Genomic DNA, 26,919 nt, shown 5'->3' with positions numbered 1-26,919 from the left:
AGGGGTGCTTCTTGGTGCACTCTCTCTAATTGAACTGCCAGTTCGTCTTCATGAGCATTTCAAGTTTGTTGAAAGAGATTTTGACCTTTCTGTTGCTTTGGAACATTACTCATCCCTCGGCATGTCTTAAAGCTCTAGATGGAAGTTTTTCTTCCTCTCATATATCTGGAATAGTTAGTGAAAGAAATCCCGAGTTAGCTTTCAGAATTGGATTTGGTCAGTGAAGCTGCACTAATAACCTGTGCAACAGAGTAAAACTTGCTGACACAAAAACACATTATTCATGATTTTTTTATCTAGCAAATTAAAACCTTATACCTTATGTAAGCTGGTGTATACTGCAGTTTAAGAAACCCAAATAAATGAAAGAAACCTCTTTTTAGAACCAGCTGGAAGCAATGGAGCAGATGCAGGAATGCATCTGAACATGTGTTTTTGTTTAGTAGCTTTATCTGTTACCTCTCCCCAGAGAGGATCACACCGATTCCTAATGTGTTACACATCTATGTCCACTGTCATCTTGCTTCAAGATCTAATAGCGTAAATGCAACTCTTTAGATCTGTTCACCGACTTTCAAGCAGATTCCCGTTTATACTGTCCAACTTGCCAACGCTCCCAAAGTGGAAAATGTTGCCTGCAGCTGTGTGGCGACATGGTTGCAAGTGTTCCTCGTGTGCAGAACAAATCACAAGGCGAAATAAAGTCCCTGACATTTGTTTCTGGCAGCTGATCAGACATTATCTGATTGCCTATATGAACTGCAGAAGTGCAACATGATATTGTTGCTGATAGTGTCATAAGGAACATGTGTGTATTTCCATTTCACGCTTGAAATACTTGGTTGCACATCGTAAAGAAGCTCTAACATTCAATGATCTGTATTTTACTCGTGGTGTGGTATGCAAAGTAATTATTTGCAGCTGAAACAACACTACATTCCTCCTAACTCGGTGAATAAACCTCCTTTTTTTTCATTGGGGGAAACCGTTTTGTCCAACCTGACATCCACCCTCACCTCTCTTCAGAAGTGTCGGCCAAAAAATGCAGCCTCTCCATTTGGTCCCCTGAGACATAACTTGAGCATAGTTCAGCTTTTACTGTGAATGCTCAGACATGACAGCAAGAGTTACAACTCCACCAGTGGAGGGAACCACCGATGTGGGGCATGGAAAGAAAATGTACAAAAGGAAGGGGCGGGATGGGGTTCCCGTTACTCTCAAAGGGTGACGTCCCGATATTTTATGCCCTTTTCAGAGAAATCACCTCTTTTTGTGAGTTGGGGAGGTGGGGAAGTCCTAAAAACGTGTGGAAAATGTTGGAATCTTTGTTTGGCGATCAGCATGTTCTAATAATTTCTTCTCTTTTATAGATGTTTGAAAAAAATGAAATAAAAACCCTCACCACGCACATAAAATCGAATCTAAAAAACAAGTATTTACTGACTGATATTTTGTGAAATAAACCTCACATGTGGCACACACATTGAGCAAGAATTGCTCACCTTTAAACCTGTACACACATAAAATGACTCTTGATGTTGTTGTTGTGTTTTTTTAATCAGCCAATACTCTTAATAAATAAATGTAGTTGTGATTATGGGAGAAAGTTTTGGCAACAATGAATCTGTGCTGACAGCGTTCCAGTCGGCCTGATGTGATGTACATGAGACACATAAATTTAAGCCCCGGGTCTTCGAGTGAACATCTGCGTGTTCTGGCGTGTCCCACATTGCGAGTGACTGGAAGTGATGCACGCTCCCTCTGAGACCTGCTAAAACTTTTTGGAATTAATCTTTTTTCACAACATGCGTGTTACCCAGAATTTAGCCAGTACACAAGTCATCGGTTTGGCTCGATAAAGCACAATAACATAGTAGTAATGCGCTTTTAAGGACATTGGCTCAGTGTTAGTCAGACAATAGCAATGTACCATGAAGTTTAATTGGGATATGTAACACAAAGTCCTGGTCAAAGGTAGCACCTGCTATTCCTGTTAGTGGTGTGAAATCCCCACTAACTTCCATTAATCCCAAAAAATGGAAAATAACAAACATTAGAAATAATTTTTTGCTAGTGCGAGTCGGGGATGGAAATGACTTCAAAGAAGGAAAATACATGTATTATATTCTCCACATGTCTGAAAGTGAAGCCAGGGCAGAAAACATGAAGAGGCTCATCATTCTATGTGTTATTTTCATCTTAACAGGACTGATTACCCAGCAGCCATGTTCAGCTCTGTACTTGTCGCACGGCCGTATTTCAGACGCTGTTGTGGCGGCTCACTGATGTTGAACCGTGGGGAAAACAATCAGTCACGGTTTGTTTTAGCGCCCTCCAGAGCAACCAGGGCAACACAAAAGTAAGCTCAGACCCCAGGCTGCTGCTGCTGAATACAGCTCAAGTTTAGACAAGTTATTGTATGTGACCTCTTAAACCTGGCATTACAATAAATCACCTGTTATTGACTTCATAATAATGCTATATGTTTCATTGTAATGGAGGTGTATGAGGGCCTCCGTTTGAATCATATATTTAATCGTTTGCTTGCAAAGGATTCCTTTTTCATCACTGTTGTTCAGTAAAACAAGTTAAATCACATTGGGCTTACAATACCAGAACCCCTTGTTGTAAGTCACTGTTGCACATACTTGATGCCTACTGGTGGGAACTTCCAGTTCTCAGAGACCCTTTGCAAAAGTGGCTGAAGGAATAACACCAGTGAGGAATTGCATTGATGGCTTTTCAAGATGCAGGGACTCCAAACAGTAGTCCGCTATTCTTCCTTTAAGTGCTCTCCAAGCTGTAAAGAGGCGCTCACAGGCCTCGTGGTAACAGATTCAGTTAGTGTTGAAAACAAAAAAATAAAAAAATCCAAGACGATAGCTGTATTTGGGTACATTCTTCGGCAGCATTCCCAGACACCGACAGTGGCTTCAGTGAAGTCAGAGACACTGGTGAGTTTGCCAAGTTTAGCTAAAATACAGGAACAACTGACAGATTGTCCACGTTGGTGAATGATGGAAAGATTGGAAAGTAAATGGAATGAGATGGTAAGCACAGTAACTGAATCAAGGGAAAAAAAGATAGCACGGATCTGTATACAGTATATTGAATACTTTTGCAAATGGTTTTTTTTGGGTGTAAAGGTGTCTCAGTGGTACTTTGCCTGTTTGGCAGACGCAGTTTCTGCTGACTGGAAGAATCATCACAAGCAGTCATAAATTTAAAAGGGCCCTTGTCTCTATCAAGCACAAAGAACATAATAAACAGAAGCTGCTGTTATTAATTAGTTTCTTCACTGTGGACCTGACAGAAACCGTTCATCCGTTTCCAGGAGAAGAGCGGTGGAATGGCCTCAGATGGCATACGCCCCAGAACACGGTGGACACTTACCTTACTTAGCCAACCGTTTTGAATCAGCAGTAAATACTCCATGGTACATTTACAGACCCTAAAAGTGGCGCCAAATGGAGAAAAAGAAAACTTTTAAAGTAAACTGGACAGAATTGTAAGAGTGCGTGCCATCAGTCTTCACATGCAAATCTCTGCATAAGGACAGCATGCAAATATGGAAGGGTAATATTTTTCCAACGTATCCCCAAAAACCCCCAAACATACATGAGGTGTCAAAGATTTGCATATAGATGTTAAGTCATGTGAGAGATAAACTTATCACGTTGAGTCTGAGCCAGAGATTCCTGAACAAATGGAGCACGAACTGATGATCTATAGCTTAAGGAGATTCTGTGCAATGAAGCGTTTTGAAAATATGAAAACTGCACCTGGTTCTTCTCAGCAAAAACATGTGTAAGAATGTAAGGAATAGGATGACTTTTGCCTGACACCCCAGGCTTTTACATCATTAAAAAACAGCAACAAAAAATTTAATTTAAATCAGCGTACTTGCTAGCATAGCATGCTAGCAACATGCTAACATACATGGACAATGCACCCTGGAAATTTGGGAGGAGCAGCATTACACTTTCAGTTTATTTATTTTGATCAGTATCAAGAAGGTTACAGCATCTAGAACACCGTGCTGTAGTGGATTTGTTGTTGTCTTCAAAGTAGGTCAGCCAGGTGCCATGACTTGCTAAAGGAACATGAATGTCCCTGTGCACTGGTGGGTAAAGGGATTGATGCCTAGCTTCTCCCTCTTGGCTCAATCCTCTCTGATCGTCTCACCTACATAATAAAGAATGTTTATCCCACACATGACCTATGCTTTCCAAGTGTGCATACAACTTGGTTTCCACACCCTCTTATCTCAAAGCACACACGTGATTAAGTCTCCACATGGGTCTGCAACAGGTCTGTGTAAAGCAATTCCACAAACAGACACGTGATCCAGGGATGCATGCATGTGTAACTTTGTTTTCTTGAACTTTCTGCTAGTATGTTGAATTTGGAAGTGATATTTTAACCCTTATAAATGAGAACTGGTCTTTTTTACCCAATAATGCATTACTTTTACAAACATATTTACTTTATTGGCGTCATATTATTTTGGTTTTACAGCCCACAATTTTTGAGTTAAGTGCTGGAAAAAAATTTAAAAATGCAAAATTCTAAATCTTTCTTGCACTGACACAATCCAAGTATACAAAAGGACAAGCAATTATACTGCATGTATTTTCAGTCTGGGTGGGTCAATAATGCTACTGCTTATCAAGTGGACAGAAAGGAAATTCTTCATTGTCAAAGCAAAGTTGAGTGCTTATCAATTAACCCATCCGCCCATGGTTCGTTTAATTTTCAGGGTCATCGCAGTCTGGGACAGTAACAACAAGGCAGATATAAGCAGACACAACATCCCACGATATAAATGTTAAAAGGAATGAACTGCATTTAAAAACACCCTTTTTCCCTTTTTAAGACTTAAAACATTCAAAGTCAAAAAACTAACCACTGCCAATCTGGCTGCACATGCAAGTGCAGTGTAAAGGCCAGCGAGTATTTTGGCTAAACTTGGTGAAAATATATGGTGGGTGATAATTTACTTTATCTGTACAGCATGATTTAATTAGTCTGTCAAGATTGTATTGACTTAACTAACATCTTTATTCAGATATAAGGAATAACTAGGCCAAGGGTCATTACTTCAGATTGTGAAAGCTCAGAGCTCAGTAGAAGTGCACACCTTAGCAGTTCTCCGTGGGTTTCCATCCAACTCCATTATGTTATTTTGACAGGATTAGGCCTTGTACTTTATCAGAGGCCCATGATGTCATGAGAAAGACATACTGGCTATGGACCACTGAGCTGTGAAAGACTGTTCAATATCTGAGGAGGAACATGTCAGCATGAAGGTGTCTTTGCCTCACCTGCCTGCCTCCGCTGAAGGTTGTTACATTAAAAGTTTAATATCCTTCAGGGTCGACATGCTGAAACACTCTTCCTAAAAGCTGTGGAGCGAGCCAAGAAAAGCAAGCTGAACTGGAAGTTTGTGCATGTGGGAGGATAAAACAGTACTGTTAACTCTTAGTTTGTTCTATACAACCCAATGCAAAAAACAATCAAGGGGATATTTTGTCTTAAAAACACCCCCTAATATTTGGCACACAGAGACAGTGGTGCTCTTTGTGAAGACTGCAAATGTTCTTTTCTCATACAGATTTAAACAAGGGGTGTTAAAACAATACTATATTCACATAAACCGGAAACTAATTTAAAGTTCCAAGTTTGTAATATTTTCAGGTCGATTTTGTATTTCATAGTAGAACCACGAGCTAACAGGTGTAGCTCTTGGTTATTAGGTTCGTTAGATTAGGTTAAATTAGCCTTTATTTTGGACAAATGAGGGAGACATCATATAGGATAATACACATCCAAACACAAACTTACAATTTCACCTATTACCATTCAATAATGACAAAGATAAAAATAATAGTGGCACAAGAGAAAACCTTTACTTATTTAACAGTTTGGTACCTTTTCCCTGAGTGCATCAACTCATACTCTTTATATAGGATGTGATTTTTATCCGTAGTGATTTCAGACTCTGACCAATTATTCAAATATCTCCCAGAGGGGAGATGAAAGGAGAATTTCAATTATCTTTCCGGCCCTTTTTATCAGATTTTGAATTTTGGATCTGAGCTTAACAGAAAGGTTGTATTGTAGTATTGTAATTTAACAGGGATACATTACCAGCTGTGTCCAATCCATAAACTTTGTGCAAAATATGAAAATAGACCCCAAAAAATCAAAGCATTTCTAAAGTCCAGCAGGGCATGACCTCTGTGGTTGCAAAAAGAAGTCTATGGAAAGACAACCCTTGACCTTGACCTCAGGAGACCATTTCTTTGGAAGTCTTAATCAGCAGTTTTAAGTCATACTAAATGCAACAGGCTTATGTTTTGTGATTGATGAGTCAACTGACTTCTTGGAACATCAAAGCAGGTCATATTTTTTGCAACTGTTTCTAATTCCACTAAAAGCACCAACAATACAAAGATGGTCTGTTCAGAGTTTCCAATTGGTGGAGGTGAGGCCTTGCTTGTCAGTCAAAGCAGTCATGCGCGAGTATATTATAAAATGATCACCCATCCTACAGTTTTTAATGCCATGAGAAACTATTCATTCAATCTCTATTTTGGAGTTTAATGCTGTTTAGTTGAGAATTTGGAAGCCTATTTGGACTGACTTGCTGTTTGGGTCTTCCGAGTTGACTTTTTTCCAGATGTTGCAACTGACTGGTGTAACAGGACCGTCTGGGGTGCAAGGTAGCAGGAAGGAGTGAGGCAATGGTGACCAAAGTGTTGTGTATGATACTGTAGGATGTGTTGTAACCCATTTTGTAGAACACTTCCACAACTTTCCCAACACCTTTATACATGATATTTGGGAATGCAGTTGCTGTATTTTTCCACTCTTATTTACAACCAAATGTCTTAAAGGTCTAAAATTAGCTGGATAAAATCATGCAAAGAGCATTCTCTTTGTTTTGCTTTAAGCTGGACTTGTTATTAGGAAGTATAACTTCTGGTCAAACCATTTCGATACACTTTCCAAAAAGTCATTATCCATTTGTGTGGCCATCAGGAACTCCAGCCTGACGGGCCTCGGGGTCTCTCACAAACCAAACACTCTCTTGTTCTTCTTCCAAAACATCTTTAACATTCCTGGGTACAGTTCTTGCAGCTAAGGGGCTGATGATCTGTCAGCTCATCAGTCAAAGGTTTGCATTCAGCACCGCAGCAGAACAGTCATGGCACAGCAGCAAACATTCACCATCATCACTCACTGAAAGGGCCGCTTGGACAACTAGCGTGCCATGAGCAGCGTGACTGATTCGATGTCCATCTGTAAACATTAAGAGGTTGTCAGAGCGCCTGTCCAACATAATCAGACTCTGACATCACTTGCCGGAATCATGCAGAGTCACTGAAACCAATTAATTATTTTCTTCCGTGCATACATCCAAGGACAATCTAGCTCAATGCCACAAAAAAGTGGCATCTAAATCTGCCAAAGGTTCTTTGCAGTTTTGGTGTTAAGCATATTAACAAAACTAGTGATCAGTGGTGTGTTGCAATTGATGCAGAAATGCTTAAACATGTAATATTTTCTACACAACAGACAGAACAGGTTCTTATAAACTTCTGTTTCACAGAATATCATTTTTGCCAAGCTCGAAAGCCACCGGTAATATCCACATTTCCTTCTTTCATCCCTCCAAGGCCAAGCATGGATTATGATCAATGATTTACAACAGCCAGTGCATCCAAGTCATTTTCGTCTCCTGTCTTGTTCCAAAGACAAAACAGCTGAAAGAATTAAAACAAATAGTTTAGTTTGGCAACATGCATTCTGTTCTTTTCATAAAGATACTATTGATTCCCAGATTTCCTTGGAAGAGCCTTTAACCACTCTGTTAGATAAGATTCCTTGTTAAAGCATGTGTCACGCAAAATTCAATATACACCTGACGAGGCAAGAGTTCAGGATGAGTGTTAGTACTGTGAAGATTAATCACACTTTTCATCACGAACTACATTTTCTGACTAGTTGGCACATTTCCTTCTTACTAACACTTTCTATTTTATTTATCCAGATTGGACGGGGGGTGTTGAGCGATTTTCGTAAGCTTGCACCACCCTGGGCATGTCTTGTGACAGATAAGATGATGACTGATACATCATCCTGCTAATAAATGAGACTCTTTCATAAACATCTTTTTTTCTCATTTAAATAATAGATTTTATTCTGTGTTTAAAAAAATAGCTGCAGGGAACACAGACTATGCCCAGGCTAAAGCTGGTATTTGACACTTGATGAATTAGTCATACAGAGTTTCTAGTGAAAGCCTCAACCTGTCAATACAATACCAGCGATGTGCTACGTCATACATTGCTTAATATCGGTCCCGTAAACTGCCCGTTGTCAGATGTTAAGCACGCTGTTGCCAATGCGGTTGTAAACACACAGTGGATGGAAAAACCCCAGAGCGGCTTGGAGTTAATAAACAATGGAGGAGAGTTTGTATCCAACTACAAAATAGTTCAGATTTAACATTCAAGGCTTACAAGCATTCAAATTAGAAGTGAACGTCTCAGCGCTTATTTGTTATTTTTTTGTAGTAACTAAAATGGGATTTGCGCCTGTCTCTATTGTAGTGGCACCTCTGTAACACACTATCATGGACCAAGCAGCCAGGAACACACAGGCACAAATTTAATCTTTTATTATACCCCAAAGTCACAAAATGATTACAAAAATTCAAAAACAAACTTTTTTAAGAACCAAGTGAGCCCATAAAAGAGGTTAACTTAACAAAACTCAACTCAACAAACTGACTATGCCAAAGGTGAAAAGTACAGAGATAACCAATAACCATCATTCAAGAAGAACCCCATTCGCCCCGACATTATCACAACAGATGGTTCAGTCCATTTTATTGGCTTCTGCATTTAAACCAGCTTCACCCTCAGCCTGCTCTTTCACCCAAACCAGGAAGGACTGGAGCGGCAGCCAGGTAACTCAAAAAGAACAGAAATCGAATTAACATAACATATACCCTTATAAAATAACAAACAAGGCAAAAAAGAGTCTATGCCAGCATTTGGACTATAGCTTAGTCATGCATTACAGGTAAACTCAAAATATTAAATTGGCTAACTTGTGATCACAGAAGCTTTAGAGCACAATGAGAGAAAACGATAAAATGAATATTACCCAAGTATTTCAATTGTGGGGTTGCATGCAGCCATCACACACCCAAAGGTTCATTTAGCAGTTCCATTCAATTCAATTCAGTTTTATTTATACAGCGCCAAATCACAACAACAGTTGCTTCAAGCTGCTTTATAATGTAAGACCCTACAATAATACATACAGAGAAAAACCCAACAATCATATGACCCCCTATGAACAAGCACTTTGGCAACAGTGGGAAGGAAAAACTCCCTTTTAACAGGCAGGGAGGGGCGGGGCCATCTGCTGTGATTGGTTGGGGTGAGAGAAGGAAGACAGGATAAAGACATGCTGTGGAAGAGAGACAGAGGTTAATAACAAGTATTCATTCACTTTCTAAACCATGAATCAAACCTATTGCAGCTGCGTGACAGACACAACTGCACCGCCACAATCTAGTTTTAGAATCACTCGTTAACTTAACATGCATACCTTTTGGATGTGTAAACCAGAGCAGTGCTGTGGTTTTTGTATTTTTATAATAATACTTGCAGTTTTCCCCCAAGCTCCAAAGCTCAGCCAGGTAAGCTAGCTGAGAAGGCCTTTTATACAAGACAATGGACTGGAAGCAGGGGACGTCACACTGGGATATGGGGACTATCTGGAATTTGTTGACTGTAGTCCTGGTAGGGTATCAGGGTTTATGTATTATTGTTTGTGTAACACTACTATCTTGTATCTGGCAGGCTGCCCTATGTCTAGATATGCCCTTTTGTGTTAATTGCCAGGGAAGGCCAGTTATGTTCATGTAACTATAGTGTTTTTTGCTAATCTTTTAGTTGACCTCATTTTGAGTTGAGCTACTATTGGATCCTTTATATCATTTTGGATGTGAATACTGTTATTTAACTTTCTGCTTGTGCTTTCCACCTTTTGCAATAAAGCATATCTTATCTTTGTTTTATAATTTCTGTTACTTTTTCTTTAATTTTGTTACTCTTCAAAAGGTGTGTTACTGTGCAGCGCGTGTGTCATCACTTGTCCTTTGTATATATAAAGCGCAGCTCTCGCTGTAGTTTCACAAGATTGACTGCGTTGCCATAGCGCTCTTCCTACCTTTGTATTCTGCTTTTCTGCGTCATTAGTTTTGATTTGTTTGACTGTTGGACTGACTGTTGCCAGTGCAAGGCCTACAGTAACTACAGAGTAAGAATTTTCTGTTACATGGGTCTCTCTGCCTCATGTCTTTTTGAAACTTTGATTCATGCACGTTATGGAAACAGTGCTTGATCATTGATCATGATGAATTGATCTGATCTGAACTGATCATCGGCCTCCATGATCAACATTTGACACTGATATTTGTGGCAATCTGAGCATGACATGATCAGAGCACCAGTGCTAAGGGAAATGATTTGTCCTTCCGTGGTATATCTATGAAATTCACACATGACAGGGTAACTGCTGCTGCTCATGCTAACTTTATTATAAACAAACCTGGAGTGTGTTAAATGGTTTTCTCGGTGTTAAATAAACTCATATCTGTAAAAAAAAAAAAACAACTTCCTAGTGTTTTAAACAATAAATGCAGAAGTTATTTAGAACTCAGCTTGATTTGGTGCACAAAAACAGATATATTTATCCAGTAAGGCAGAGATAAACTCAACAAAATGAGGTCGTTTTATCCATGTGGAAAAAGAGCAGATTAAACACAAACGAACACCCACCCACGGACACTGCTTCTTAGCACCCCCAGTTTATAGAAACTGGCTTGGGAACACACTCGGAGTAAACACTTGCTATCTATGGACCGTTTCCGTTTTGGCTCAGCTTACTGGGTATTCATCAGTACTTGCCCCGCGCTATGAGCTCACAGTGAAATGTGTCCAGTCACACCTACATACGATATCTCCCAAATTCTTTTCCATGAAACCAGAGTCTCTTGTCCCACCTTAATCCCATTTCACATCCCCGAAGCCTTTTTCCACTTCAATAACAGTTTGACCTTTTAAAATCCACTGCTGCCTCATCACCTCCTGCAGACTTATGTTTCACTAAGGTGAGTAGTACACGCTGTAAATCCTGTATGTCACAGAAATGCCAGGGGGTTATAAAACTGTTGCATTCCTGCGGTATGTACACACTGGCCACAGAACAGGTATCCAGATGTGTCTCATCTCAATTAGAACTCCATAACCTATTTCTAGTCATCTGCTCTATTTTAGAATCAAAGTCTTCGCAGCATGCAAGACGCCTCAGCTCCCTCGTTTTTCCAGAAGCCTTTAATCTCTGTCATACTCTCGCTCTCTCTCCTCAACTTTCCTGTCGGCAAGAGTCTGCAAGAGTTAGCAGACAGTCATTTTTAGTGAAAAACGCCAAATGCAGCAAACTTTGAACAAGTCTCTGTGAAGAGGACTGTCTTTACTTGGTGGTGGCGTGGGAAAGACAAGGGAGACACAGAACATGAGGCCACAGGCACAGAGCTTTAACCTTTAACATGGTGGACAGAGATGTTGTCTTAACAAACACTATTTTCATGATTTCACTTTATTTTTTTCTATTAGTATTAATCACATTGTTGACCCTACAATATTAGAAAGAAACCCTAACAATCACACACGCTCTATGAGCAAGCACTTGGTGACAGTAGGAAGGAAAAACTCCCTTTAAACAGGAAGAAACCCGCTGCAGAACCAGACTCAGGGACTGGCAGACATCTATGGTGACCGGCTGGAGGTGAGGAGAGGGAGGCAGGACAGAAGACACGATGTGGAAGAGAGCCAGAGATTAAATGCAAAATGGTGTACAAACGCATACGTCATATTTTATATGAATGCACTGGTAAATGCACCTAAATAATGCCTCCTTACTTGAATATTGTATATTGTATATTAACGTTACATGAAGAAAATCCCTAGAACACATTTTATTTTGTTTTAAAATGCTGTATTTTATGACATGTGTCATTAGTATTATGTTTGTTTGGACAGATTTTAGTCTATAGAAGTGGCTGAACGCCTTTGTCAAGTCAAGTCAAGTCAAGTCAAGTCATCTTTATTTGTCAATTCTGCCACATGTACAGGACATACAGAGAATAGAAATTTCGTTACTCTCAAACCCTAGTGATTAAAAAATGCAAATAAAATAATTAAAAAGTAAAAATTTAAATAAATACAATACAATTTTATGTATAACAAAAAAAAAAAGCTATGCAACAGATAGTTGCACATCCCTTTAAACCACAGTAAATATTTGCTTCTATTTTCTCCTAGAGAAAATATTCTGTCCTCGGTATCCTCAGCATTTACATTTTCCACTTTTTGTGCGTAGATCACAAATTTATTGTATATTTAGTAATAAACTCTTTCCAAAAGTAAAACCAAGCTTTTTCCTGGACACCCCTTTACATATTTTGTTTTCCACACATCACTGGTACAAAGAAATTTAGACAAGATTCTTCCAACGTATCTCTCACTCCCCCAGACCAGTACACCGTGTTCGTTACTCAATGAGTCCCCTGGTGGCCACCAGAGTAATAACAAAAGAATAAGCAGGGAGACTTTTTTTTTTACCAGTAATGATGCCCTGCGCGTGAGGAATAAGTATAGGCTCGCATTAATAGGTGAGTGCAGGGTATGAAATATAATTTAATGTTTTATATGGCTTTTAAATCCATTCATAGCTGGTTTTGTATTACCAGTCTAGAAAGATTATTGCCCTTTGAATCATATTCAGTCAAATTAATATATACTTTTCCCGCCCGAAATGGTATTTAAATGAAATTAAGACTATTTGATAATTACTTTTATTTGACCGGAAGCGGCCAAGTCTTGGCTTGAGCGCGTGGATGAAATACTTGTCCGATGATGGAAATTCTGCTCAGGAATGCATTTTTCCCTCCTCCGTGTGTGTGTGTGTGTGTCGGATATTCCTCTGACTGGCTGTGAGGTAACAAAATAAGTCCGTCCCCCTCTCTCTTCCGATTGGTCCAGAGTGGATTCAGGAATGTGCTTAAACTGGTTAAATAGCGCTTATATCCACTGGATAGGTCAGTAGAATAAGTGGAAGCATCAAAATAAACGGGAGCTCAAAGAGATTTTACTATCTGCTGAGCTTCTGTTAGAGCTGAACGAGGAGGACAGGATAAATAATAGGAATTGCAAGGACTTTTTTTCTTCCTCTTTATCCAGCTTCCAGCGGTATTTTTTCTTTTTTAAGGTTTGTAAATCATTTTTAGACGATTATTTGGTATTTTATTAATGCACAGGATCTTGTCCGGATGTGTTCAGTAACTGTTTGTTATTCTTTGGTTGCGATAGGGTTCACTTGAGGTTTCGAGATGATGCTGTGTGGCATCTCTTTGCTCTTCATGCTTTGGAGTTGTGAGGGCGCACGGCTGGCAGGTGAGAATGGAAAAACTGCCTGTTGTTAAGTTTTTAAACCTTTTGTTTCATATTAAAACTGCAGGGAAATTGAAAGTGGTTTTCAGCTAATTCATTAAAGATAAAATTGATGCATTTACGTGTTTTTTGGTTGTTGTTTTTACACGTAACGTTATCGTGTTATAGCCTGTTTCTTTTGTGGTTTTCTTTGTTTTCTGTGAGCTGTTATGAGACACAACTAGGAGAAAAAAAAGTAAACGCTGCTTTTCTTTTCTTTGACCGCAGAGAGTCGGGATGATAACAGTGTGTATGACTTATTTGATTTGGCCCGGGTAAATAAGAGACACCATGGCGTGAGTACGGTCAAAGGCCAAGACCCAAACAGCCTAGCGTACAAGGTCCTGAACGCGAGCCTGATCCCCCCCGTCCCCGACAGCTCCTTCAGGGACCTCCTCGACTCCATCCAAACAGAGCGAGGCTTCCTTCTCCTGGTCAACCTGAAGCAGTTCAAAAAAACCAGAGGCAGCCTTTTAACTGTTGAAAAAACCGACGGATCCGGGCCCATCTTCGAGATTATTTCCAACGGGAAGGCGAACACGCTGGATTTGGTGTACTCCACCGTTGACCAGCAGCAGGTCGTATCTATCGATGAGGTCGATTTGGCCACCGGGCAATGGAAGAACATCACCCTGTTCGTTCAGGATGACCAGGCGCAACTTTTCGTCGGCTGTGAGGGGTTCAAACACTCAGAGTTGGAAGTGCCAATCCAGAAAGTGCTCTCCCAGGAGGTGGCAGACACAGCCAGACTCAGGATCGGGAAGGGAGCTCTAAAGGACAAATTTTACGTAAGATGTGCTTTATTTTGGAAGAACCCAGTAACAGTAATGATAAACCAAAATACCATTTAATGCACTATATTGTGTCTTTAAATATTTATGATTTCTTATTTCAGGGAGTACTCCAGAATGTGCGCTTTGTCTTTGGTACAACTCTGGATGCTATACTGAGAAATAAAGGATGCCAAACTGGAGGTAAGTCTTAAAACGGCATAAATAAAACATCAGTATAGTGTGCATACGATTAGACTTAGACTTCTCCCCTCGTCTCTCCTGAAGCTGCTATAACTGATGTCATGACCTTGGATATCCCAGTCAATGGCTCAAGCCCTGCCATTAGGACCGATTACACTGGTCACAAAGCCAAAGGTAACACCTGTCTTCTGTAATAAATCAAATCTTGTACATTTAAAAGTGGAGATAATTCAATGAACTCCTCCTTCCCACATCCAGATCTGCAGTCCGTCTGCGGCTTCTCCTGTGAAGACATTGCCAACATGTTTAACGAGCTCAATGGACTCAATAAGATTGTTAGACAGCTGTCAAATAACCTCCAAAGACTGGTAAGTGCAAAAGGCAATTAGGATCTTCTCTTTGTCATAATTCACTCCCTCTTTTCCCTCTCCGCTCCCTCTCCTCCTCTGCTTCCACTTAATGCATTCCCAGTGCGTAACCACTTGTCGCTGTAATGGCTTGTCCCCAGCCAAGTCCTTAATGAGACCCATGTGAATACACAAATATGTTTGGCTGTCAGCGGCATTTGCACTGCTTCGCTAAATTCAAGCGATGTCTTAATCACGGCATCGGTCAGTGATTCATTTGTACTGGAACCTTGGCAAAGTGAAAGTTTTCCATCCTTAGTAATTAACCCCCTTTCTGTACCTCCTTCCCTCCAGGAAAGCGAATCCAGAAGAATTTATTTGGATTTGCACAAAGGAGTTTGCATCCACAACGGCATCAAGTACCAGGACAGAGATGAATGGACCGTCGATAGCTGCACCGAGTGCACATGCCAGGTAGGCATCGTCACACCTGCTGGAATGCAGGATTGGTCGGGGAAAGCCATAGCCGAGCTTCCTCTGTCCCCGCTGCAGTAAAGTCATAATCCGGTTTACATTATCACCTGCCTTTATAATCACCGTGCTCCTGCCTGAAGGCTATCAACACTTTGTCTGAAAGCATCAAGAGAGCAGCATGGGGCTTTTTGTGCTCGTGTTGTGTAATGAGTTGGGTGTTCAGTGAGGATTATGTCTTGTAGCAACACAGTAGTAGTGTCATGTCGCTGATAAGTTCACTCCGTCGTGAAATATATCAATTAGGCTTGGAATAGCACCAGCAAAGCCTCGTTTTTTCTCCCCTTCCTGCTAACTCATTATACTTGTACTAATTAATGTTTTCCTTTGTCCAGAAATCTGTGACCGTGTGTCGCAAAATCACCTGCCCTCTGATCCCATGCGCTAATGCCACCGTGCCCGACGGAGAGTGCTGCCCTCGCTGTGGAACACGTAGGTTTTTAATTTCTTCTGACTTTAATCAGATTTTCTTCCTCGATGACTTTCCAGCAAAGAAACAAGCCCCCATGCCCAATCATTTATGCCTCCTCTCCCTTTACAGCAAGCGACTACGCAGAAGACGGCTGGTCCGCCTGGTCTGAGTGGACCCAGTGTTCTGTGACTTGCGGCCGTGGCATCCAGCAGCGCGGCCGCTCCTGCGACCGCATCAACAGCAAGTGTGAGGGCACCTCTGTGCAGACCCGTGACTGCTACCCACAAGAATGTGACAAACGCTGTAAGTCGCCAAACATTCTTAACGCTGACGTTGTTACAGTACGTTTTCCAGAACATGATGAATTAATGGCGTACACGTCCATTCACAGTCAAGCAGGATGGAGCCTGGAGCCACTGGTCACCCTGGTCTTCCTGCTCTGTGACCTGCGGTGAGGGGGTCATGACTCAAATTCGCCTCTGCAACTCCCCCACGCCCCAGATGGGCGGCAAGGACTGCGAGGGAGAGGGACGTCACACCAAAGTCTGCAGGAAGTCGCCCTGTCCTAGTAAGTCAAATGCCACCATTGAATTCTAAAGTGCATAATTATACAGGGCACAAAAAAACGAATTTCTTTTGTACGCCTTAGTCAATGGAGGCTGGGGACCTTGGTCACCTTGGGACATCTGCTCTGTTACCTGCGGAGGAGGGGTTCAGACCCGTAAACGTCTCTGTTCCGACCCTGCCCCCAAATATGGCGGAAAGGACTGTATCGGCGATGCTTCTGAATCTCAAATTTGCAACAAACAGGAGTGTCCTATTGGTGAGCATCTGAGCCTATTAGTCTAACGTAAACTTGCAGCACAATTTATAGCCTCATTCTTAAGTTAGGAAATCTTTGTCTTTGCAGATGGCTGTCTCTCCAGCCCCTGCTTCGCAGGCACAAAGTGCACCAGCTTCCGAGACGGCTCATTCAAGTGTGGCAGGTGTCCATCCGGCTACACAGGGAACGGCATCACCTGCAAAGACATCGACGAATGCAAAGAGGTCCCCGATGCTTGCCATATTCATAACGGAGTCCACCGTTGCGAAAACACGGAGCCGGGTTACAACTGTCTTCCCTGTCCCCCGCGTTTCTCTGGTCCTCAGCCGTTTGGAAGAGGTGTGGCAGAGGCAACTGCTAAAAAACAGGTTTGGATTATTACTTGTTGTTGTTGTTGCCTGGTTCACTAGCAGCTTGCATGTTTTTTAATCATCTGTAATTTTCCTTAGGTTTGCGTTCCTCGCAACCCTTGCAAGGACGGAAGCCACAACTGCCATAAAAATGCAAACTGCATCTACTTGGGTGTCTTCTCCGAGTCTATGTTCCGCTGTGAGTGCAAGCCAGGATATGCCGGGAATGGACGCATTTGCGGAGAGGACAGCGACCTGGATGGATGGCCCAACACTGACCTGCCGTGTGTGGAAAATGCCACTTATCACTGCAAGAAGGTACGCCAGACCCCACATGGACAAAAATACACAAAGGCCGTTATTATCCATGTGCGCTCTATTATTGTGATGATTGCCTCCTGAACCTCTCCTTTTGTCTCTTTACAGGATAACTGCCCCAACCTTCCCAACTCCGGCCAAGAAGATCATGACAAAGACGGCCTGGGTGATGAATGTGACCACGATGATGACAATGATGGGATCCCCGATGATAGGGTGAGTAATCACGGCAGTTTCTTTCTTAGCCACGCTTTCCTCGGAGACCAGACATAGTAATCAGCTGTAGCCATCCTTCCTCTGGGCGGTAGAAATGCAAAGTGTTTATGTGCTTTCACCATAGAATCAAAGTGGAAAGTAAGTAAGCAGAGGAGTAGCGTAATATCATTTCTGCAAAAAGAAAAAAACTGAATTGAGGACAACGTGGCTTGTTGCCCGTAATTCTTAGTGTGGATTCGGAAAGTTGGGCAAGAAATATGCAGTGGTAAAAAAAAAAATCACCAGTGGAATATCACATTCCAGCTTAAGCAAGAAAAGAAGTCTGGAAGAGCAAAGTTTTATTCCTATAAATATGACTTCTCTGAGTCGTGACCCATTTTAGTAATTCAACTGTGATCTCTCCATTATTTAGGACAACTGCCCAAGAGTGTACAACCCCTCCCAGGATGATGCAGACAGGGATGAAGTTGGTGATAACTGTGACAACTGTGTATATGTAGCCAACACTGACCAAACAGACACTGACAACAACGGAGAGGGTGATGCCTGCGCTGTTGACATTGATGGTGATGGTAAGTTATTTCTCCATATTCTTGCTTTAATCTTGAAACAAAAAAAGCATTCAGTTTGTGAAGGCTAAAAATGAAATCAAAATTGCTCAACAGGCATCCTGAATGAGAATGACAACTGCCCATATGTCTACAACGTGGACCAGAGAGATACCGACAGGGACGGCGTTGGAGATCACTGCGATAACTGCCCTCTGGAGCACAATCCTGATCAGGTAACATCATCTTTCACTGCTACTTCACTGCTGTGGGGACTTACAAGGTTAAATCCCATCTGCTTTAATCAAGAGAGGAATGTGACAGCTCTAAAGAGAACGAGCACAGTGCTCCCTCTTCTCTTTTCTCTTCCTTTGTCTGGAGGGACATTGCTTGCATACCTGAAAACAAGGGTCTGCTTTTTAAAATTGCAACCAGGGCAGCACCTCTCATACTGAGGCCGATGAAAAACAGAGGAGGGAATTATGTGAAGCGAGTGCGAGGGTCTCATCAAAAAGGAATTTTGCTCTTTTGCAGATCGACTCTGACTCGGATCGCGTGGGAGACAAGTGCGACAGCAACCAGGACATTGACGAGGACGGTCACCAGAACAACTTGGATAACTGCCCCTACATTCCGAATGCGAACCAGGCAGACCACGACAAGGATGGCAAGGGTGACGCCTGCGACCACGATGATGACAATGATGGCATTCCAGATGACAAAGACAACTGCAGACTGGCCTTTAACCCTGATCAGCTGGACTCTGATGGTAAGTCCATCTCTCGGTTAACAGTCCTGTAAAACGCTGGTGCCTTGATTTTCTAAATCTTTGTTGTAGAGCATTTTTTTGGATTTCCAATGTATTTACTTTCCTCTCAGGTGATGGACGTGGTGATGTGTGCAAAGATGATTTTGATCAAGATAATGTTTTGGACATCTATGATGTATGCCCGGAAAACTTTGCCATCAGTGAAACCGACTTCCGCAGATTCCAGATGGTTCCTCTGGACCCCAAGGGTACCTCCCAGATCGACCCCAACTGGGTTGTCCGGCATCAGGGCAAGGAGCTGGTCCAGACTGTCAACTGCGACCCTGGCATTGCTGTCGGTATGTAATATACGGACAGACGTTTTTTCTGCAATGAACACAAACTGGTAGCAAATTGATACTAACCCATCTTTTTTTCAGGTTATGATGAGTTCAGCGCGGTGGACTTCAGTGGAACATTCTTCATCAACACGGACAGAGACGATGACTACGCTGGTTTCGTGTTTGGCTACCAATCCAGCTCGCGCTTCTACACAGTGATGTGGAAACAGATCACCCAGACGTACTGGTCCAACACACCCACAAGAGCTCAGGGCTACTCCGGCTTGTCAATCAAAGTGGTCAACTCCACCACAGGGCCCGGTGAGCACCTGAGGAACGCCCTGTGGCACACCGGAGACACCCCAGGACAGGTGAGCACAGCTGAACTGACTCAGAGTTTGAGGCGTAATTGAGGAAAACGTTTGAGACTTTTCTCATTGTAACTTTTGCTAATTGTAACTTTTAGGTGCGCACTTTGTGGCACGACCGCAAGAATATTGGCTGGAAAGACTTCACTGCCTACAGATGGCATCTGACCCACAGACCCAAGACTGGACTTATCAGGTGAGACCAAAACCCCAGAAGAAGAAGAAAAAAAGCTCTTTCATTCAGTTGCATAGTTTAAAACTGCTCCACTGCTCCACTGCTCCACTGACTGTATTTTATTTTGTAGAGTGGTCATGTATGAAGGCAAGAGAATCATGGCTGACTCCGGAAACATCTACGACAAAACCTACGCCGGTGGGCGGCTAGGCTTGTATGTCTTCTCTCAGGAGATGGTTTACTTCTCAGACCTCAAATACGAATGCAGAGGTAAGCACACATTTGGAGGTTAGATGCATTTGAAACCACTTACCTGAAACTTTATTCCTAACATCTTTCTATCTGCGACTCCTTTCAGATACATAATCGGAGCACAGAGGCTTTTAGAAGAATGTATCAGTGTGAAACGAGACCCGGATCGACTTATTTAACTCCTTTCCTTTGAGAAATACGCGTTGGAGGTATGAAGAGCAAGCGAGCTAACGTGAGGTGACCTCAGGAGTCTAAGCCAAATGAAAGTAAATTCTGCACCACAGCACCAAACTCAAATTTTGAGCACGGCTCTGCTCAGAAGACGATTGGCTCTCTCGCTCTGTTTGCTCTGATCTGCGTTGAAAGAGGGCCACATTTTCTTGCTTTGCACACCTGAACTGTTGTCGGTATTCCTCTGTGGATGAGGGACCAAAGGGAAGAGTGTTTCTGTTTGTTTTTTTAAGAAAAGATATTTTTGTGTATTAATATGCATCTGCTGTGGACTCAGATATACTTGTTTCAGTATGAAGAAAACAGTAGGAGAACTTTGTTAAGTTTGGAGGGTGAAGTTACCCTTTGAAGGAACTCTTGAGGGACAATGGACAGTATGGACTGACTGTTACTATCTAAGAGAGTGAATGCTATGTGTGTTTGTGCATTTGTTCCACCTGATGAGTGCAATTATTGAGATAACCGAGTCGAAATTTGATTTTAATTCCCTGTGACAGCCCCCGTTTTAAAGGCACGTGCGTGTATCCAAGGCGCAGGGCTGGCCCGAAATATTCGTTTTCTCAGGAAAAGAGCACTAGAAGAAACAAGGAGAGCACAATATTAAGGACAGCACAGGGCCCCAAGGCAGGCACGCTGCTTTGGAACAGTAATTATGAGCAAATATAACGTGGATAACTAATATGTGAGGGGCCAGTCTGTTTCCTAAGATTATTGTAAGTGTAACTGTTTATAGCTTTAATTGTTGCTCATTTTTCCACCTTTAAATGTCAGCAGCAACCCGTGAAATCGGGATCCTCTAAAGATTAAGAGTTATTAACCTCGGACCAAAACCACAAAACAAAAAACATCAACAACACCATCTCTAAATATTCCACTTCTGCAGTGTGCCTGAGCTTGTGTGTACAATTTGTGACAATGGAAAACAAAAAGGAAACCCTTTATGTACAAATATTACCTCATTAGTTCTTTTTGTGCTGAGACCAGCAATACACGAGAATCCCTTGTCTTATCAACAGAGTATAAATTGGTTGGCTTCTATTTTTTCTCTTTTTTTCTTTAAAGGAAGACTTTTACTATCATTTATATGCTGTATATAAGATATTTTTGTAGCAAAAGAAGCCCAAACGGGAACGTAAAGGATTAAAGAAATGTTGCCTTGACTGTGTTTTGCGATGTGTATTTGTGGCGTCTTGATAAATTATTCTGTTTGTTTTATGTTGAGGGTATTTCATTTTGTGTAGATGTATGCTATTTAAATAATTTATCTAGAAGCGTAGCCTCATATGGAAGCGTTTCTGTCTGTATAAACTTATTTGCACACTGACACGAGGATGTCTTTGTCATTTTGGTTTTTGTATGTCTTTTTTTTAATATTAGTGAAGCTTTTCTATAAACATTTGTCCCATAGTTTTTACCCAAAGTGCTGTTTTTTACTCCTACTTGTTATTTTACTATGTAAAGTGAACATTAAACTCTCTAGAAAAAAGTTCCAAAGGTTCCTGGTGTCTTTTTGGGAAAACAAACAGTTAAATACTTGATAACCCAAGCGTCTGTCGCTGTGATTTTTGAAATTCATATCTAATTCAACTAAGGTCTTCTTAGAAAAGCAAAGAGAGCCAAGTCACGCTGTGTCAAACAACTGGAATCCATTAGTTGGGTCTTGTGAATCCTCTGAGAAAGGGAGTATCCTTGGGAGTCAACAGCAGCAAAACTCAACATGAAATATAACCTACTTAAGCAGCACATCGACACAGATATGGCCACACATCGCATTGCTTCACTACCACTGGACAGGTAGACATAAGGAATTTAGCCCTGCAGAGTAATAAAGGTGCTAACTTTAAGGAATATGGAGCTAAGTTATGGCTGTGTGCCACTTTTGCCAGTAAGAACTTGCAATGAAATTCCATACTTTTCATAAAAAGCATCTAAATATAACCTGTCAAAAGTCAAGATGACTTCCTATCCACAGACCAGCTCTATAGCTTGCTAGCTGCTGTGCTGTAAGACACCGCAGCAGTATATAACTGCAAACCGAAATATGACTGCTAATTTTAATCTTTCTTGGGGTCAGAAAGAGCTGGAATGTGCGCCAGTGAGGGTCCCGCCAGAAAACCCAGACTTTCTCAGTGTGCCGCAGGTCTCTTTACATTAGCACTGACCTCATTCTTGCCATAATGAGCTCAGTGTTTTTCCATTACCCTAAATGAGCAGTTTATCTTACTCTTCTGAAAATATACTGTTTCAGTTACGCACACATTATTTGTGTACAGGAGACAAATACGCTACATATGCTGTGATTAATGACATGAGTTGCACATGTATGACAAATAAAAGTTTAAAATAGACAGTTTTAATCTAGTCCCATCAGTTAGAAAAGAAAACAGTGACGCAGAGTTCACCGTGTTTGGAAAGTGTCCTTGGAGGTTCACCTGGCTGATTCCAGTGTAGAGGAATGTGAGATAATTCCTGCCGTTTAGACGAGGTCAGAATGCGGGGGTAAGGTGAAGAGTGAGATGAACAGGCCTATAGGTGTCCAGTGCAAGGGGAGTAAAAAGGCAGGGCCTCTGGGCTGAGGCTGAACCGGGTGTGGATTAGCTCCTAAGATTTTGCATGCACGGAGCAAAAAAGGAGCAACGTCAAGGGCTTCCAGAGGTCTCTCAAACAAACCAAAACTCGTCATTCTTAAAGCTGCCAATCTTTTGTCAGGGTGAACCACTTATGTAAATGACAACTGAGCTCGAAAGAGGTCACACAGGGTCCCATTTCAGAGGATCTCGCTAACCCATCCGCTCTGGAGGAGATCACCTACAGAGCCAGGAATGAGCGGAATGCTTGGAGCTGAGCTACAGCCGACTATCACCGCCGTAGAGCACACATCCTCCCTTCTCATTAGCAGCAACGCTGGATGTCTGACCACACATTACTAACACAGACGTTCTATATTTTGTCGGAAAAAGCTTTAATGCACGGCAGCGCTCAGAGTTCACCCCCACAGACACGCTGCTATAAGCTGATGTTTATGTGTGCATTAGAACATTCTGCGGCTACAGCACCCGGTTATTAGATTTAATGACAGCAATTTTCTGTTCTGATCTATGATACTTTGGTTAATAGAAAGCATGGCCCTGCTGCTCTGTTTCCTCATGCAGACATATAAACACAAATAGAAGCAGTGTTATGATCGGGCTACATGTTCAAAACATGCAGACCAATTAGGATTAAAAAAACCCAAACAAAAAAAACTAAACAGTTCCCATCCTAAAGTAACCAAATTTGATGACTATAATTTTTCCACTTTTAACACATTGTAAATAAAATATCATCAGTTTATGCTGCTATACACTGATCAGCTGCAATATTAAAACAATGGACAGGAGATGTGGATATCATTGAAGACTTCATTACAAGACAACATTTAAAATCTCTGGATTTTCCATGAAAGGTATCCCACTTTTTGTGGAAACTTGCACTGATGGTCGGCACCACCTTGCGCCAGCAGGACAGTGCACCCTGCCACAATGCAAAACAATGCTCGAGAACACATCAAGGAATATGACCAAGAGCCCAAGGCATTGACCCGATCTTCAAACTCCCTGCACTTAATCCCATCAAGCATCCATGTGTTCTGCTGCAACAAGCCCAAACCTTAGAAGTGTCATTTCAAGACACCCCAGAAGCCCAGCGTCCTCATCCTCACAGGCCAGGGATGTCTTAATATCACAAACAGGCGCACACGACTTCCCCTAAGTAGCTTTAATTTTGTAAGTATATAAATGAAGAGACGGTTCTATCATCAGAGATCTAATGCCAAAGTCTAACCACATAAAATCATTAATAAGTCCCAGAAATGATCCCGTCTGGTAGCAGTCAAATCATTTTTTCAGGTCTTTATGTTGAGTCATTCATTTCAAGGTCCTGGCTCCAACTTTTTGCCAGCTCACATCCATCCATCAGGCAAAGTAACTGTTCGTCCGTCAGGTCCGGAGACTCATTCTGCAAAAAAAAAAAAACCCACCAACAGATGTAAGATTTCAGTGATGCTTGTGTGAATTTAGAGTTTCAAAATCAATTAAACAGACACAACAATATGTGTGTATTTGCAGATTCGTTCCACATGCAGGCCTACGGTGCGGATGTGTAGATATGTAACTGTTTCCAGGTCACATCTGCCGAATATTATAAAAAGTGACCAACTGCTGACATCATTCCTGCATTTCTTCCATACAAATTTTACTGGGTCTAACGCTTAGTTTCTGACAAGTCCAGACAAAGTGCTGTATTAATACATGACCTCACACAACAGTGGCACTTCATAATAATGTACTGCACCGCTCTGCTTTGTTGGAAGGTGTGTGGGAAAAACACTTCCACTTGGATGCTAGTTTTGTTCTTCTACGCACAAGCCAGACTCCTCACAGGCAGCCTGGGACAGCGAGTGAGTTCAAGGATGAAAGAAAACTAGGTTATGAGGAAAAGGTCTTGAAAGTTAAATAAACGTCAAAATCTATTCCTGGGAATGACGCGTCATTTGGTGCTATATGCAAAGTCTGAATTCCTGGCGACCGTAACTAATTTACCTACGCACGTGTGCTCATAGACAAGCGCAAGTTCACGGTGTAAGGACTGCAGTTTGTTTAAACAGCTGCAACTCAACAGTCAATTTGTTCCAATATTATCGACTCATTACCTTCCGTGACACGAGCACCGTGCCAAGAAAGTGTCAAGAAGAGACAACGTTAAATCTCTGAGTTGAACAGAAATCGCTGTCATCATTCTCTCTGCGCTCGTGTTTTCAGCTGTCAGCCCTAAGTGAAATGAATGTCCCTGGCCTTGAAGTAAGGATGCGATCCAGATATTCTGTCCCTAATCTCAATCACAGTCTTTAGTTAGTATTAACTGAGCTTTCCCCCTCCTACTTTTGATCAGCAAAACAATACAACACTGACATTTTAGGGAGTAAGTGAACATGTTGTCCTCAAAGTTAGTGTGCTAGAAGCAGAAAAATGGGCAAGTGTGAGGATTTGAATGACTTTAACATGGACTAAATTGTGATGGTTAGACGGCATCTCCAAAACTGCAGCTCTTTGTAGGGTGGTCCGAGGAAGGAACCGTAGTGTCATGGGTGGCCAAGGCTCACTGATGAAGGCATAAGGTGCTCACATTGCCAAAGATGTAATACAGGCTCTGATAGAAAGAGTCCCAGACACATTACGACTGCCAAAACCCCCAATGCTTTGGACAAAGTCCATCTAGATGTTACTTTAACACGGACTACCTACCTAAGCAGACCATGTACACACTTTCATGGAAACCCTGATAGCTGTGGCCTCTTTCAGCAGGATCATACACCCTGCCACAGGGTGCACAACAATGAGTCTGTGGTGTTGATTTGGCCTCCAAATTCCCCAAATCTCAATCCAATGGTATAAGAAGCGCAATCAATGGAGACCCCACCTTGCAACTTACAGGACTTAAAGTGCTAACATCTTGGTGCCAGATACCACAGCACACCTTCAGGGGTCTAGTGCAGTCCATGCCTCGACAGGTCAGGGCTGTTTTGGCAGCAAAAGGGGGACAAGCACAACATTATACAGGTGGTCATAATGCCTGACTGACGTCCAAAACAATAGATTTTAGAAACCAAAAGCAACAACAGTGACCTAAGAAGATATTAAGCAATGCAATTCTTTTCACCTCTTCCTCACACCGCACAGAGTAATTCCCGTGTCTCATCTACCCCCTTTAGCTAGTACTATTCACCGGTCATATGCTGACCTGACCACCCACTGAAACGCTCCACCCCATTTTCAGTGGGCTGACAAGACATTACCACACAATCCCGTCCATGTTCAAAGTCCTCCAGAATGTAATCATACCCTTTAGGTCATGGCAGGTTGGGTGGTGTTATTCATCTTTACCCTCACAATTATCCAGACATGTCATACTTTACCAATAGACAGGAGCACACAGGCACCACAGACACAAATGCCCCACAGTGCCCCCCTGGAGCGGTTCATTATCTTGACCCTTCAACATTCATGTAGCTGTGGACTTGACCTCTGCTTCTACAATGAAACAATAAAAGAGCAAGTTCGAAAAAAACAAACAAACAAAAAACGTAAATAAATATAGAGTTTAAATAAATGTCTATCCATTCTACAGCCGCTTAGCTATTCTTTATATATATTCTTATGTAACAACTGACACCTCGGCCACAGAAAAAGTTTGTTAAGGAAAGGAGACGTACATTTTTCTGAACGTAAGTGAGTAATTCCTGCAACTTGAGACAAATGGCAGAAGAAAAACATTACAAGTCAATTAGAGGCTTGTCATTATTTTCTGTGTACATGAATGGGGCAATAAAAAGTGCCCCACTGGCTGGAGTCTTAATGGTCTGAAATGCCTCTAACTGATACCAGCCGTCTTGGAGATGGGAACAGGTTAGACTTTCCAACAGAGAGGAGAGGAAAGGAAAGAAGGACGAAAGAATGTTCTTTTTACTGCTTTGACAAAATGCTACAACTCTTTAAAAGTGGTTGACCTCCGATGACCTCGGTACTTGAGGAGGCCAGGGGTGTCTGTGGGTGACTGATATGTGCTTTCGTGCTGCTACACAGCCATTTAAGGTCCTTCACACGGGTGTTCACTGTTCGTAGACTTAAATTACACCTTTCTTGGCTGCTAATTCGAAGCACATTGTGCGCTGTC

At 41.8% G+C, this 26,919-nt stretch overlaps 2 protein-coding genes across 2 annotated transcripts in view; one reads left to right on the top strand and one right to left on the bottom strand.

Annotated features, from left to right (window-relative positions):
- The first annotated feature begins 13,197 nt into the window (after positions 1-13,197).
- Positions 13,198-21,687, top strand: thbs1a (thrombospondin 1a). Its single transcript, XM_005742752.1, has 22 exons — positions 13,198-13,353; positions 13,455-13,538; positions 13,803-14,362; positions 14,470-14,548; positions 14,633-14,722; positions 14,807-14,916; positions 15,250-15,369; positions 15,762-15,858; positions 15,968-16,141; positions 16,230-16,406; positions 16,488-16,661; positions 16,749-17,029; positions 17,111-17,329; positions 17,438-17,545; positions 17,958-18,117; positions 18,211-18,329; positions 18,628-18,862; positions 18,973-19,200; positions 19,282-19,553; positions 19,649-19,746; positions 19,856-19,995; positions 20,084-21,687. The coding sequence occupies exons 2-22, from the start codon at positions 13,475-13,477 to the stop codon at positions 20,089-20,091; spliced, it is 3,513 nt and encodes a 1,170-aa protein (XP_005742809.1). The 5' UTR covers positions 13,198-13,353; positions 13,455-13,474; the 3' UTR covers positions 20,092-21,687.
- Positions 21,688-22,584: 897 nt separating this feature from the next.
- The window catches only part of fsip1 (fibrous sheath interacting protein 1), a 30,296-nt gene continuing 25,961 nt past the window's right edge, over positions 22,585-26,919 (bottom strand). The window contains exon 10 of the mRNA XM_005742750.2: positions 22,585-24,204. Coding sequence (XP_005742807.2) covers positions 24,100-24,204 — 105 coding nt within the window. The 3' untranslated portion in view covers positions 22,585-24,099. The remainder of the gene's footprint in view (positions 24,205-26,919) is intronic.

The sequence above is a fragment of the Pundamilia nyererei genome, unplaced genomic scaffold, assembly GCF_000239375.1.
Source record: "Pundamilia nyererei isolate P.nyererei 1_Seehausen unplaced genomic scaffold, PunNye1.0 scaffold00123, whole genome shotgun sequence".
Taxonomy (NCBI): Eukaryota; Metazoa; Chordata; class Actinopteri; order Cichliformes; family Cichlidae; genus Pundamilia; species Pundamilia nyererei.
Note: the sequence above shows the minus strand (reverse complement) of the source record. Positions and strands in the feature narration are given on the sequence as shown.